General features: G+C 36.9%; 1 protein-coding gene across 1 annotated transcript in view; it reads left to right on the plus strand.

Moving 5' to 3' along the window:
* Positions 1-5,471: 5,471 nt before the first annotated feature.
* The window catches only part of PPA2 (inorganic pyrophosphatase 2), a 74,170-nt gene continuing 62,512 nt past the window's right edge, over positions 5,472-17,129 (plus strand). The window contains exons 1-2 of the mRNA XM_081304459.1: positions 5,472-5,713; positions 14,948-15,015. Coding sequence (XP_081160585.1) covers positions 5,539-5,713; positions 14,948-15,015 — 243 coding nt within the window. The 5' untranslated portion in view covers positions 5,472-5,538. The remainder of the gene's footprint in view (positions 5,714-14,947; positions 15,016-17,129) is intronic.

The raw sequence follows: 17,129 nt of genomic DNA on the forward strand, positions 1-17,129 counted from the left end.
AAAAGAAGTAAAAGTAATTTGTAATAAAATTATATGTATTTTGACATTCAAATACTCAGGCCTCAGTACTCTGGACAAATGTAGTAGTCATATGTTTGCAACTATATGCATAATCACTGGTGAATTGAAAGCTCTAAATGAAGAATGATACAGTGTGTATTATTAGTGACTTAAATACCATAAGCATATTAAAACAAGGCAAAAATAACTTTGTGTTTATATCCAAAATGACATTAGTTTTTCTGCTGAGATAATTTTTAAAAAATATTTTTTCACCTACATAAATGTCCAGTGAGACATTTGACAACAAATGACACAATACACATGATGAGTCTCTTTTGTGGGGGCTATCCTATGAATTATAGGATGTGCAGCATCCCTGGCCCCTACACACTAAATGACAGTAAAGCTCCTCAATCATTGTGACACTAGAAAATACCCTAACAATTTCAAAAATGCCTCCTTGGGGGCAGTACTTACCCTTTGGAACCTTTGATGCAAAGTCTACTTTCTAATTCTTAAAATCTCTCTAAAGATTCATATTTTACTCTTAAAATTAAATGCAAGTTCTGTATTCTATGATATCACATAAGGGTGATTGTTTAAATCTATACATAATTCTCACGTATCTAAACTGCATGGAGGAAGATACATTGTTCTTAAAAACAAGGCCTGCCTCCAACAGCATTAATGAGTAATATTGATGGCCCTATAAGGTAAGGAAAAGTTTATACTTCATCACACACAGTAAAACTTCCTTAAAATCCATTCAAAAACCAGGTGTAGTGGTGCATGCCTGTAATCCCAGTAGCTTTGGAGGCTGAGGAGGGAGGATCACAAGTTCAAAGCCAGCCTCGGCAACTTAGGCCCTAAGCAACTTATTGAGACTCAGTCTCAAATTTTTAAAAGCATAAAAATAAAAAGGGCTGGAGGTGTGACTCAGTGGTTAAGCAACCCCTGGGTTCAATCTCCAGTACCAAAAAGAGACCAAAATCCTCTACTCTTTCCTCAATCTATTGTTTAGATTTTGCAGCCAAACTAACTTCAAGTCAAAATAAAATCTCATGACAGGTTTTCTGGTCCCTACATCCAGATGGACACAGACTTCTTGGAGAATGAATGATTTTTGTATTGTCCTTTTGTCACTTTATAGTGAGGGAAATGGTCAAATAAGGTGATTAGACATCTGGGATCTAGTGTTTAAGTTTTCGGAAAAGACTTAGGGGAACACTGTGGCCCTCAGATATGTGCTTTGCAGCCTTGCCTCCTAGTTGCTCAACCCTTGAATTGGATTAGAATATTACCATGATTACTATATTTATTTATAATATTACAAGGGATTTATAATGTGTCATTTGGAGCTGAAATTCCTCATGATTATTTTAGCCTAGAAGCAATAATAATACTTAATCAAGCAAAACTTTTTATTTTTCTCATGCTATTTAGCAATGTGTGGTTAAATTATGTGATTCTTGTATGATAGATAAATTTTATTATGTCCAATTTAGTAAATAGCCAGGAAGACTGAAAGCTTAATACCAAATATATTCTACAAATCATTGGGACTGATTGCTCATGGAATCATAGTGTTGCCACTCTACAGTGGCTTTCTCTGAGTAGGTAGTTAAAAATTGCTTTAAACTAATCAATTTTCAGAGATTTGTCTGATAGTAAAAAAATTAGGAAAATAACTTTAAAAGGGTCACTTCAGACAGGATGTACAGCATCCTGAATTTTTTATAACAGTTTTTTAAAAAACCCTTCCAAAATGAAATGAGTAGTTTTACTTCTACAGAATTCACAGTTGGCTTTTAGATGTCTTAAAGGCTGAGCCACCAACATTGAGGATTTAGATACTCTCATTTATTCTTTGTCACATGGTTAGAAGCATCAGCCCTACTGAAATTCTTTTTACTTGGACCAAATATCTATTTTCTTAATTCAAAGTACCCAGAGCTATGTCCTAATATTTGAGTTGAACAATCTTATCACAAATTCTCACGAAAAAATATTCTGCTGAATTATCATACAGGTGTGGAACTACTAGACATATGAGATCTACATAACACAAAGAGAAAATGATTACCAATGAAATATGGCCTCATTCAGAAACTCATCCTATTCATATTAAAAATCCCTGAAAGTGGGAGCTAAAATTAGTTGCTTTTCAATAGCTGTATCTATTTTAGAAAGAATTTTTGTATTTCCAATTAGGGTTCAGAAACTTTTCAAAAAAGGGCCTCTAAGAATTTAAGCTTTTATTCATTAAGCTGGTAGAGGTGTGGGAGGGAAAGGTGAATAAAATTCTATGAAATGAAAATTAGCAAAGACATTTGCTTGAAAGTAAAGGTAGACAAAATATTCTCAATAAGGAATATCTGAGTGAAATCATCTAGGGATGGCCACAAGGAAACCTAGTTACACTTAACATATAAAGACTAACAATTTTGCAGGCTAAGCTGCAAAAGTAGCAAAACATGAAGATGCTTAGCAAGGGAAATTCAACTTAAGAGTAAATGAATGTTAGAAAGAGAACATTTAAAGGTACTAATTATATTCTAACAAGCAACATTAGAAAACTAAAAAAAAACTGTTTTTCATTAGATGATAAAGAATAGTAGATTATCATAAAAAAGGAAAAAAAAACAATTTCAAAATTTAAATTACCATGCTAGATATTGGTTCTCTAGTTTTTGAGATGTCTCTTTCCATCAATTGTTTTGTTGAGATTAAGTTTGTTTCTTCATGTTTTAAATACTTTATATTTTTAGACCAGTTTGGGATTCACAGCAAAATTGAGCAGAAGACAGAGGGATTTCTCTGCCCTATACAAATACACACAACCCACTTACTACCAATTATTAAACACCAGAGTCCTATATTTGTTTACAAAGGAATCTATATCAACATCTCATTAGCATCCAAAAGGGTTCACTTTTGGCTTTGCATATTTTGTAGGCTTAGACGAATGTATGGCATGTATTCACCATTCTAGGATCCATTCATAGTAGTCTTACTGCCCTACAGTTTCTTAGTATCCCACGATTCAATAAATGCCAGTGAGAATGAGAAGCAACTGGAACTCTCACACATTGTTGGTCCATTGCTACTTTGGATTTCAGTCATATATTGAGGCCGTGTGTACAACCTACAAAAATTTACTCTGTCCATGGTAAGTCCAGTCTCACATTCTGCTACTCAGAGACCCCTACTGGTGAAAGTAGTTTTATCTTTAATGAAAACTGCATTGTGTTAAACTCAACATATTCCAAGCCAAGTTTATCATCTAATCTCCAAAAGTTTTAATCCATTTTTATTTCTTTATATCTGGGAACAACACAACATCTCTTTTGGTTGGTCTGTATAAAAAACTGTGTATTTTTTTTAACTCTTCCATCACCGTTTCACCGCTTTCAATAGGCATCAAAAATTGGTTCCTTTTTCAAATGCAGTGTTCCTTTCTGTTTCTACTCCCAGAACTACTGTGTCCTCGTCACTTGATATTTGAGATACTGTCAATACATAGACAGCGTATCTCCTATTTCCTATTCTGGCCCTTTCTACATATAAATTATAAGTCAGTTTCTCCAAATCATAAAATTTATGAACTCAATTCTTTTCAAGAATCTCTAGTGGTTTTGTATTTTGTAAACCCTGGACACATTATTTAACAGTTTTATGTGTCATTGTCTTTACGCTCTACCTTATAAATTCCCAGAATTGAGATTTATACTTGCTACATGATGATAACAGAGGATGTCAATGAAGGAAGTCCAATGAGTTAGACCCCCAAATGTCAAAATTTGCAATAATTAAATATTGTAAAATAAACATTGTCCTCAAACTCATATTTTAAAATTATTAAAGAAGTTAATCTGACTCATCTATTACTATTTTATATCAATCATATTACATACTCTGACATTTGATATTCAAATATTTTAGTAAATTGTAGAGAATGGAAAATGGGATTCTAAGTAATTATAAACTTATTTAATAAAATTCATTGTTTCCTTTTTGGATGTATAACTCTGCAACATTTAAAATGTAATTTACAAAATAACAAGTTAGTGTCAAGATTTCATTTTAAGTAAATATTATATTTTGAAATGCTTAATATTTTCTTCATTAGTTTTTACAAATCAGGATGCACATAACTTGATGGTTACTAAAAAATGCTCCCAGAATTAAGGAAAGCTATTGACAAGAGAGGCCTCAGAACTACATTCTAGATTCTCCCAAAGGATAACTACAAGCATTAGGATACAGAGAATGGTGTTAATTTGAGAAATAATTCTGAGAAAATTTTTCTCTTCACTTTGCAAAGTTTAAAACTCTGTAGATTTTTAAAACAACCTAGATTTTTAGCTACCTTGTTTCAGCAGGAATTCGTCTTGTTGAAACATCTGATCGTCAAGGTTAATTGAACAATTAACTTTTTTTCATATAAAGAAACCATAAAATTATACAACCACCATGATATATGCACAAAAGAAATGTTCTCTCCTTTTTATGGAAGAGTCTACCTCATAGTTCAGTCTAGTCAAGTTGACACATAAGAAAGCCACCAGTGCTGACAAAAATATTTTAGAATCTACAGTTTAGTCAGTCTAAGTGGTCAGTGAACTTCACCTAGATATCCTTTCTGGAAACTTGGTAGAGCAGGTTTCTAATTTTAACTGTCACGATATAACTGGAGATAAGTGGAAGAAACTGAATGCCTAATGTGAATCCTGTTGTCATCTAGGGTAGAAACTTGTGGAGTTTCAGAGGTCTTCCTAGTGGCCTAATGGTTCCCTAAATAGGTGGTCTAAAGGAGGGAAAACTGATATTTGTGGCAGACTTCTGCTTGCTTGCAACATCTGTTCTTCCATTCTTCTGTAGTGGTATGGCTCTCATTTTTTTTTTTTTTAACCTGAGCCCGTGACCACTCAGAGTAAAAGCTACTGGGTTATAGTTATTTGTGGCCACTATATTAAGTGCTGTCCAGTGGGGTATAAGTAGCTACAGGTAGTGCAGGCTAATTGTGGAAAGTTGCCTCTACTTGGACTAAACAGCAAAAGGCTTCATGGAGGAGGTAAGGAAATTACTTATGACCTTTATGTAAGTCAGCGTCAAGGCCAAATTTTCATATGGAGGCATGATCATTATGTCTTACTGGGACGTCTTTGTGTAAGTACACTTGTCTCCTATGTTGGACAGGGTCTAGAGCAGCCTTTGGCACAGTAGTGCATTACCGCAGCAAAAATACAATATGATAGTAAAGGTTAATGGGGGTAAGTGAAGGATTGAGCGGACGAATGAGCGCTCCTCTGGGGTGGTGGACCTTGTCTTGTTCATCTTTCAGTCTTGGCTTGGCTATATATACCCTGTGCACCGCTGGCGGGGCGCTGGTATTCCACTAGTAAGGGTGGGAATCCTGGTCCAAGGCCCAGGGTGGGAGTGACGACTCCCGAGCGGTAGGGGGCGCCGTCGTGCGGCCGGGTCGGGCCGGGTGGCTACCACAGCCCTGCACAGAACCGCACAGTCGTCTACGCCATGCGCGCGCTGCTGCCGCTGCTGCGCACCGGTAGCGGGTGGCGCGTGGGGGTCCCTGCCGCCGCCCGCCTGCCTCAAGCCTCGAGCGCGGGGAGCGGGCCGCGCCGCGCCATGGCCCTGTACCGCACGGAGGAACGCGGCCAGCTCCACTCGCAGGATTACCGCATCTTCTTCAGTAAGTAGCTCGAAGAGGTCCGCGGCGGGGCGCGCCGGAGGAATGTGGCTGAGTAGTGGAACCAGGGGGACCTGCGCTGCCCGCGCGGCCTGCCTCTCTCTTTCAGGCCTTCCGCGGTCGCCGCGCAGTCCAGGCCATCTTCTTGCACGCGGGAGCCCGCGCTGAGCCATGGGAGCTTCCAGCGAGGGCCTCTGACCAAGACCTCAAACGCGGATTGTGGAGATTTAGGACGACAGGCATCCCCGGCGCCGAGTCGCCCACGGCCCAGCCAACCGCCCTCTCGGAGCGCATCCGAGCGCGCGGCCACCCCTGCGGCCCGCAGCCTTTCGCGGAACCGGGGCGGCAGTCTGGGTTCACACCGCTTAGTTGAGGAAGGAGGCCGAGTCCGCCAGCGCCCTCCCTTCCGATGGCGTAAGAAAGCCCCTCCTTTCGCGCAGTGGAGAGGCAGGCTGAACTCTGGAGATACAGGGATCTTCTCTCAAAAACACACGTTTGTGCTCACAAGTTTGCATCCTGAGTGCTATCCACAAGCAAGAGCCGCCCGGGCCTTGTGGTAGGGAGATGGTCCTACTTCCTCTGCAAATTGCACTAGCTAGAGGGTCAAGCGACATGTCGGGCACTGAGCTGGCCAACTAAGACTTTCGGAAAAGGACCCAGGTCTCCGTGACTGTCATTTATTTTTCTATGCACCCCAGGCTCCCCTTTGTACGTTAGCAGCACCCGGAAAGTAGCAACGGGGATTGATTGGTTTTCACACTCCATTGACTTCAGAGCCCCGAGGGGAGCTGTAAAATCCACCTGGTACCGTCACTCACCTATTAGTAATCCAGGTCCTGGAGTAAACCGTGAAGGGCTTCTTCACTGTTTAGCTCTATAACCCTGATTCCGGGCGAATTTCTTACTTTGCCAAACCGTGATATTTTTCCCCCCTCCTCTTCTGGAAAACAGGGCTGCAAACATCATATGACATATTGTGTATGTAAAGTGATTAGTTGCAGGGCCTAATATGAATTATTTAACAATAATAATATCTGTAAGCATTTTTGATATCTGCTATTTTTAAAAGGTTTATAGTTTTCCTGCCTGAGATTACCGTCTAGGGTTATTTTATGGGAGAGATAACAGAGCTTGCCTAAACTCTTGTGAGGCAGCTGGTACTAAAATTTGTTTTCTTCAGCATTGGTTGTTCTTTTCCTTTATGCTACAAGCTTTTTTCTCCATCCTCCTTTGGTCAACATTGATCAGGTCGTGTTAAAAAGTGCTGAACCAATGTTATGCGCACCTGTAATCCCAGCGATTTGAGAGACCGAGGCAGGAGCATTCAAAGTTCAAAGCCAGCTGCAGCAAATTAGCAAGGCCCTCAGCAATTTAGGAATCCCTCTCTCAAAAAGTAAAATGGGCTAGGGATGTGGCTCAGTGGTTAAATACCCCTGGGTTCAATACCTGGTACTCCCCCACCCTAAAAAAAAAATTACAATGTAATTTTTACTGGAACTAGTTTCCCATAGAAACAATGCTGTACAATGGCATTTAGCTTAAGCAGATAAAAGCTTGTCCCCTACTGCATAATACATGGAAGTATCCTAGATCTGCAATAAGTGTAGTTATTAACAGGCAAAGTAGTTAATATCTATGAAGTGTACTAGATTTGATAGGCATGGCACAGAGGAGGTTTCATCGTGGTCCCTGCCCTCAAGAGATTCACAATATTAATGTAACTCATAAATGAGAATATAAAAACACTAAATATATTTTACTTGAATCTTGAAGAGAGGCAGGGAAAAAAGTGCAGAGAAGTCTGGAGCTCACAGTGTAGTTGAACAAGCACTGGATTTGGACTGGAGAGTTCTAAGCTTTAATTCTCGTCCTGCCTTTAACTTGCTGTGTACTGTTAGGCCAGTGTTTGCTACATTTCTTTTTCATAGGGACAGTTTCCTCAACTGTAAAAGGAAGTAATTTGCCTTGAAGTGATCCTCACCCAAGGCCTTCTTGGCACTGGTATTCCTCGAAGGCACTGGATGAATGATAGAGATCCTAATGGTCTCTGTTGTTGCAAGACCTCTAACCCCTTATTTTGGAGTCTGTTGGCCTGTTTTTGTGGTTTCTTTAGCTGCAAATGTACTTCAAATCCTTGATTTTTCTGTGATTTACATAAGTAAGAATTACTTTTCACTCATTTGAGAAAATAGCAGGTAGGAAAAAAGAGGTCTTACTGAGGTATATGAGCAACAATTGGAATAAAGGGGAGTATGATTTTGGGGGAGTCCAAATGGTGAGATTCTAATTGGAGAAGGTATGTTGGATTAAATAATTCCTGATCTAACCACCAGATGGCAGTCTTGGCAAAGGACTGTTTACTACTGACTGGAAAGAGTAGGACAAAATGATAGGAAGATGCTTGGGGGGTAAGTGGGTTCACCGGAAAACAAGGGACAAATTGCTTTTTTGTAAAGAGGCTCACTCACAATAACTAGGTGGATGGGTTTGAAGGATCCCAACACATAGAAGTGATAATGTTTGAGGAGATGGAAATGCTAACTACCCTGATAGGATTAATACATGAATTGTATACATGAATTATAACACTCTACCTCATAAATAAGTACAAATAGTATATGTCAATTTAAAACAATTTGGTTTCAAATTGGATACACAGTACTAGCATCTGTACATACCTTCACGAGTAATTCTGTCTCACTTTAAAGAGGAAAAAAACAACAACAAAAACAAAATAAAACATGATATAGCACTACTGGCTCTGTTCCGCATTATTAAAATGGAAGTTTTTCCACAAACCCAATTATATCTCAAATCTCTGAAATACCAGTGTAGTGAGTGATACAACATTTTTGAGCTTCCTCTCTGTAAATGGTTGCTCTTTTGTGCCATTAAGGAGAATATTGATAGATATAATTCTTTAAAAAAAAAATTGGTATAACTTTGTGAAAATAGTATCAAAGTAAGACAGGATGATTCAGGGGAAGGAGCATCCTGGATCATCAGGCCTCCTTGGTGACAGCTCTGGTCCTATTAGTAACCTGCTGCACAGCCTTGTATCACTTCACCATTCTGTACCTCATTTTATTAAATCATAGAATGAAAAGTTTAGACTACATCATTTTCCATTCTGTTCCATAACTTGAACACAAGCATCTCATTATTAGGATTTCTTTTAAAACAAAATATTTCATGGTTTAACAAATTAAAACACTCATTGCTTTATTGCCTTCTTGTAGAGTAATATTATTCATGTTAAAGTACTAGGAAATTCTGACATAAATTGTCCCACACTTTTGAACCACAGAATACTTATTTCACAGAACATTGTTAATGTCTTAGTGATATTAGAGTTTCATGGAACTTATTTTGGGAAGTACTGTGTAGGACAATTTCTACAACTTCTAGAAGCAACTGGGTTGTGATAACAGTTCTAGACCAAGGTCCATTAGATTGTAGTCCTAACTTCACCATCTTGGACAAGTCTTGGCTCAACTAACCACTAGATGGCATCTCATAGCTTAGATGGTGTCCTTTAGCTCAATTTCTCCATCTGTAAAGTGGGTCTAGCACTAATATTTCTATAGAATTGCTGTGGCAGTTAAATCAGACTGTGTGTAAAGATCAGTATCTTACACACAGTAGATATTAAATATATGTTATTTCTTTTTCAATGTTAAGACATTAGACAAATCTTATCACTAGATTCCAAGAAGGGTGAAAGGTAATGGAATATGTGTAAAAGTCAATATTTTGAAAATGTTCCACTTTATTAATTTCTAGGTTTCAGAATTTTAGTGGGTACTGCCCTACAGTCTTTTTGTGTAATCTTTAACTGTAAAACAATAATGAAATTAAATTTGTGTATATGAGATCAAACACCTACCACTGCATGTTAATGTACCTTGATACATTGGATGTTTTTGTTTGTTTTGTTGTGATAATACACATTTTAGATTTTAAACTTTTCCTACAGGATAGGGAAAAGTTGTTTTCCATAATTTGAATTTTTGTTACTATGGGGTAGATAACTGGTTTATTTAAAGAAACAGTGCTGTGAATAGTTGAAGATACTTTTACGTAGACTGAGGATGAATCATGTAGTTCTTTATCAGTTTGCTTTATCATTTATGGTAAGCATAGGCTTGTGTTGAAATTATGGTAAGTTTTCTCTAAGTGCATAATTTGAGTAATAGGTAGAATATGACATTGAATGTGCTATATATTTGAACCTATTAAAGCTTCCTATGAATAAGTTCTCATGACCTTTTAATTTTTAAGTTTGCCCATATAGAACTCAAATTGACACATTAAAAGATAATGGCTATTGTGTGAATATAAAAAAATTTGATTTCCTTTTTTTTAATCCTCTTAAAAACAGCTTAGTTTCCTAAATGAAGTGCTCTGAAATATAAATCTTGTGATCTATAAACTTCTTTAAATTTCTGGATCTTACCAGAAAATAAAACAATTACAGTGAACACACTGATCTTTTTAAATGTTCAGACTCTGCTCAAAATCCTAGTGACTTTCTATTTCATGCTAAAATAAATAAATTTGAAATCTTTACTGGTACACAAGATCAAATACTGGTCTACACCTCTGGTTTAACTGCCTGCCACATTTCCCTTTGTCAGCTTCCTATCATCCTGGCCTCCTTAACTGTTTCTCAGATAGCCTGAGAAGTGCTCTCCTCAACACCTGTGCTTTCTGTGCCTTCAGTGCTCTTCCCTCAATGTCTGCTTGACCTACCCCCTCACTCCATCAGGTCTGTGCTGACATGTTACTTATAGGGGAGATCTTTCTTGATCATTCAGTATGAAATATCACCCCTTCCTTTAGTCACTCTTAACACACCCTGGTTTGTTTTCCTTTAGAATGCTTATCATACTGCTATAGTATATACATATTCATTACTTCTGTTCTCCCACTAGAATGCAAGTTCTATAAGAACAGAGCATTGGAATTTGTATTCCTGGTACATAGAATAGTGCTTGGCATAGAATATGTGTTCAGTAAATATTTACCAAGTGAATTAATTTAAGGAAAACTTACAAGGTAAATAGGACAAATAGAAAGCAGAAAGAAGAAAACTCAAATTCGAAGTTAATGGGTGTTCTCTGATATTTTTAAAGGCCAAGGCACCCAAGCAAAAGGAAAAAGAGGGGATGAAGAAATAGCCAAATTGAGCTCTTGAAAACTAAAATGTGATTTAAAAAAAAAAATACAGCCTCAGCAGAAAGTACAGTGAGCTGAATTGTGTTGTTTCAAACTACAAAATTTGCGATAATTTGTCATAACACACTAAGAAACTAATATAGATGAATCAGAAGAGAAAGTAAATATATGTGTATATATTTTTTATCAGAAAATAGAACAAAATATCAGAATAGAAAAAGGAGATAAAAGGAAGAGACATGGAAATTCTAGGATGTCTCACATGTGACTAATGTGAGTTTTAAAAGGAAAGAACAGATACAGCAATGGAGAGGATATTTATTATCAGAGGGATAATAGGGGAGAGTTAACAATCGAATGACCCAAGTATTAGACCCCCAGTCACTTTGTTGTGCAATCTCAGAAAAATGGAGACTGTGAAGAAGATCCAGAAAGTGACTGGAGGGCTGGGCAGTAGGGGGATAGCAGGCCACTTGCAAAGGGATGAGAATCAAACTGTTATCTGACTTATAGCACCAGAGAATGCTTAAAGACTGTGGGAGTAATGCCTTCAAAACTCTGAGAACATAATTTCCCTCCTAGCATTCTCTACCCAGCCAGCCATCAGTCTGGGTAAGGACCAAATAAAGATCTTTCACACACTCATATGCCTCATGTGCAGTTGTTTTTAGAGAACACATGTTAGGGAATGGTCCCCCCAAACAAAGAAGTGAACTAAAAGAGATAACTGCATGGGACCCAGAAAACCAAAGGTCTTAGGATGCCAATAAAACATCAAATCCAGATGACAGCAAGAAAATAGAGGGCTCCAGAGAGGATTCCGGTTTTGATGGTATCTGTGAGGTACTGGAATAATTTGTAGATATGATTGTGACAGATAATTCAAGAAAGGTAATTAGAAACATAAGGAAAAATAGAAGTTGAACAAGAAAGGAAGCTTAAATTATAACATCCTATTTGTCAAAAATCAACACATGAAACAGTGCTTCTCAAACTTGCCTGAGCATAAGTTTTAATGAGTTCTCATCCTTCCTTTGTGTACCAGGGGAAATGACTAAGTGTGCTGGGAGGACTCCTTTATGTTTAAGCGTATTTAAACTCCTTTGTAAGTGTGCATTACTTAATGGAAGAAACTACTGAGAAAATTAAGCTTTTGAGAAATTAAGTGATTTACAGGAATATTACCCATTAAAGCATTATCCTTACCTGAGATCTAAAGATATATTTACTTTTTTCCAGTAACAATTGTTTTATTATTTTTAATTCATTATTATTTATGAATGCTATTTTATGATCCAAGTCACTTCTAATCTATATGGTTATCTAAGTCTGTACACTGACAATTTATTCACTTATTTGATAATTAATCACTGACTAATAATCATTCAAAAATTAGTAATGTTATTTATTTTGTTCTTTTATTGATCGTAGATAACTTTGAAAATCAAGTAAATGATTTGAAATTGGATGTGGAATGCATTAGGGAAATTTTTGTTTTGTTTTTAAGGTTTATCCTTTTAATTCGTGAAAAAGGCTTATAGGTCGTAGCCAAAGTTTTATAGACTTTGCTCTTTGTATGCTTTGCTTCAATTTTATCTCTTCCTTATACAGATGTTCTTTAGAAGTTGCCTTGCTGTCAGGGTGGAAAAAGAAAAATTAACAGTTTGGAAGGGAAAAAATAAAATAATAATGGAGATATTTATTCAACGAATCCTCTCTGGGCAGATATTTATTGAATGTCAATTTACATGCCAGCTAGTTTTCTAGATACCGGGGATCCAAAAGAAAGTAGAACAAGACAAAGCTGCTAAAGAGATAGCAGTACAGAATTAAAATCTACATGACTTAAGAAATTACCAAATGAAAATTTTGTATGTTTGTATTAAGCCTAGCTTTTAGAAACAGATATTGTTCAATACAACTGTATATTGGGTCATTGCACTTGTTTAAATAATATATACTTTTAAAAGTATTTTAAATAAATATTTCAGTATATAACTTTTAAGATAAGGTAGTTTCTGTTATTGAAGTTTGTTTTGTTTTAAGCTTAATATTAATATTCTTACCACTTTGAGTGGAAACAAATGATTTGTTTCTCTCCATAATGAGACCATTGGATTTTTCTTCTTCATCTTTTTAAAAAATATCATTATTTGTTCTAAATAGTTTTACATGAAAGCAGAATGCATTTCGATTCATTGTACACAAATGGAACACAACTTTCATTTCTCTGGTTGTATAGGTCAAGTCCCACCATATGTGCAGTCATACACATACCTAGAGTAATGATGTCCATCTCATTCCATCATCTTTCCTGCCCCCCAAAACCTTCCCCTTCCCTATCTCCTCTTCGCCCAAACAAAGTTCCTCCATTCTTCCCACAATCCCTCCTCCCCCGACATGGATCAGCACCCACTTATCAGAAAAAACATTCGGCCTTTGGTTTTTGGGGATTGGCTTACTTTGCTTAGCATGATATTCTCCATCCCCATCTATTTACCTGCAAATACCATAATTTTATTCTCTTTTAATGCTGAGTAGTATTGCATTGTGTATGTGTACCACAGTTTCTTTATTCATTCATCTGTTGAAGGGCGTCTAGGTTGGTTCCACAGTTTAGCTATTGTGAATTGAGCTGCTGTGGACATTGATGTAGCTGTGTCACTATAGTATGATGATTTTAAGTCCTTTGGGTATAGACCGAGGAGTAGGATAGCTGTGTCAAATGGTGGTTCCATTCCCAGTTTTCTAAGGAATCTCCATACCGCTTTCCAGATTGGTTGCACCAATTTTCAGGGCCACCAGCAATATATGAATGTACCTTTTTCTCCACATCCTCACAAATACTTATTATTGCTTGTATTCTTGATAATTACCATTCTGACTCAAGTGAGATGAAATCTTAGAGTAGTTTTGATTTGCATTTCTCTGATTACTAGAGAAGTTGAACATTTTTCATATATTTTGATTGATTATATATCTTCTTCTGAGAAGTGTCTTCAGTTCCTTAGCCCATTTATTGAAGGCACCGAAAATATACATTAGCAAAAATATGGCCTCTTCAACAAATGGTGCTGGAAAAACTTGAAATCCATATGCAACAAAATAAAATTAAACCACTCAAAGTAGATCAAGGACCTAGGAATTAGACCAGAGACCCTACACCTAATAGAAGAAAAAGTAGGCCCAAATCTTCATCATTTCGGATTAGGTCCTGACTTCCTTAACCAGACTCCTAAACCATAAGATGTAAAATCAAGAATTAATAAATGGGATGGACTTAAGCTAAAAAGCTTCTTCTCAGCAAAGGAAACGATCAGTAACATGAAGAAAGAGCCCACAGAGTAGGAGAACATCTTTATTACACATACATCAACTAGAGCACAAATCTCCAGGATATATAAAGAATTCAAGGGCTGGGGATGTGGCTCAAAAGCGGTAGCGCGCTTGCCTGGCATGCGTGCAGCCCGGGTTCGATCCTCAGCACCACATACAAACAAAGATGTTGTGTCCACAGAAAAACTAAAAAATAAATATTAAAAAATTCTCTCTCTCTCTCTCTCTCTCTCTCTCTCTCTCTCTCTCTCTCAAAAAAAAAAAAAAAAAGAATTCAAAAAGCTTGACACCAATAAAAATAAATACCCCAATCAATAAATGGACTTTTCTTCTTATGCATTATAGGTGAAAATTGGGAATTCTGTTACTAGGTTTCCTAGGGAAATTGTTGTCAGTTTTAGTCTAGTTCACTTAGTAATGGGTCTCTTCAAAAGTGAATTTTTTTTCATAGTTTGGATTTTAATTTATTGTAGGTGTTTTCTGTTTGGGGTGTTTTAGGTCACAGGAATAAGTAAATGATTTCAGCAACCTAGTACTGTTTAGTTGGTATATATTTTTCTTTGGTCCTCAAATAGGAACAAATTTTAAAAGTTGAATTAAACTTTAAATCAGGAGTTAATGCTAATTTGAAAAAGTTGGGTAAACTTAAAAGAGGATGAGGATATTATTGCTATAAAGAACAGTGTGTCCATTGATTTAATTCTGTGTTTTTATTCTCTACAGAGAATGTAGCTGGTCACTACATTTCCCCCTTTCATGATATTCCTCTGAAGGTGGACTCTAAGAAAGAGGTATTATTTTAACTTGTCTTGGGGGTGAAAATAGGTACTGCTAGTATTGCCATAAGATGATTTTTTTGAAAGCCCCTTGAAAAAAAAGAATGTGGTTGTTAATCAGGAGGAGAAACTGAGGAGTCATAACAGGATTGCAAGTCTCCTTCATGAATTAAAATTTGCATGAAAATAGTATTCTTCCAGAAAGGATTGGGAGGAAAGGATGTGAGTGGTTCATAAAATTTAGGCAATCTGGTAGGAAATAAGGATTAAAGGTAATAGTTTAGGAAATTAACAAGAGGCTTATAATTTTAGTAATAGTAATATTGTTAAATTTTTTGGATTATTTCAGTTTGCTAACCACTATATGAACATATGCTATTTTATTTAATCCTTGTGGATTGCTCTTATTTTCTCCAAGACATTAAGGCTGCAGGCATTTTATTGATTTAATATCTCACAGCAGATAAGTGCCGGAGTCAAGTTTTAAAGTGGCATTTCTGACCACAGAGCTCATGCTCCTTGACGGTTCTGAATCAAGAACTAGAAAAGTAAGCCAGGGGCTGAGGGAGGTGGCAATGGTAATGTTTGAATAGAACCTAGTCAGTTGACAATTGTATGGATATAAAGGATATTTGTTGAGGAGGAATAGGAGGAACCTATTGTAGGGAGAACTGAGAAGGCCTCGGAAATATGCACTGGGGCATTTTGATACTAATACCTTTGGGGTATTAGTCACCTTAGAGGCTGAACATCACACATGATACTGAGTTTGTGGAACACTGAAGTAGGGTTAGCAAAGAGTACCAAATTGTCATTAATAGTGGCAGTAGGGTCAGTGGTAGGATCTGTTGAGTGCTTGTGGTACTTGGCCAGGCACTGTGGACAGCATTATCTCAATCCTTTTTGGAACTACTGTGATTCCCTTTATTTTGTTAATGATGTTAAACACCTTACATGGTTACATATATAGACAATTGTGGAGGTGGAGTTGAATTTAGGTGCTTTAATTCCAAGAACTGCCTCCCTTCTCTCATGCAATGTCTTGTTTATTACTGTAAGTGTTTTTATAGGACAAGGGGTCACATAATCTGTAGAGAGAGAGAAACCAGAGATGGCAGAAATAACTCAGTGTTTCTGTGTGTGTATGTGTGTCCATGTGTTTTGTTTTGTTTTAGCCAGGGAACTATTAAACCTGAATTTTTCCTCTCTCCCCACACCTCTCTTTGCTTTGGCTAAAGCATTCATTCATTCATTTATTCATTCAATGAATAATCATTGCATGTTTATTATGAGGCAGCCATTATTTCAGGGACTGCTTGTACTGGAAGTGTTTAAGTGTCATTCACACTCAGTTGGAGGAGACAGACAAGCACAAAATCAATCAGATAATGGTAAGTTCTAAAAGGGAAGTGTAGGACAAAGAGTTGACTAGTGGGTGATATTGTTGGGGTATACCATGGCAAATCTGTGTACCTTATAATAACACCACAATAATGGGAAGTCATGTAGTAGGTAGGGATAGAATTAGAAGAAAGTGATATGGAAACATCTTGGTGGGCATAATATTCCAAAGAGGATGGATTTGGGTGAATGTGAGATTCAGGATTGGACAAAATTGAATAGGTTTCCCTAATTTTCAGCCAGTGAGGATTGGAATTTTTGTACCTTATACTTTGGGATGTAGAATTTTAGTAATAGAAATAATGTTTCAGGGCTGACCTGGAGTAATTATTTTTCTGTTTGTTTTCCTCATTAGTAGTCGTTTTGGTGTGTAAATGTTACGTATACTGGGTGAATGTCTGTGAGTGGCATGATTTTCCTTCCCAACACACCACGTAGTCTGGTTTAATTTAAAAATGCTTAGTGGAGGCGTAATAATCACACCTTGGTAGAATTCACAGGCAGGAGGTGCAGCGAGTACTTTCATGGCTTGTTAGTCATGCTCCCTGGAGTTTCATTTCAATAATGAAATGACTGTTTTAAGCGTAATCACTGGAAATTGCCAGTCTTTCCTTTAAGACTGAACAGAGCCTTTGCTTATTTTATAAAACCTTGGAAAATATACTTGAAATAGATTCAGCTTTTCTGATAATTTATTTTATAAAACACATCTATGCTGTGTTCACTGG

This window comes from Spermophilus citellus (assembly GCF_964194105.1).
Source record: "Spermophilus citellus genome assembly, chromosome: 8".
NCBI lineage: Eukaryota > Metazoa > Chordata > Mammalia > Rodentia > Sciuridae > Spermophilus > Spermophilus citellus.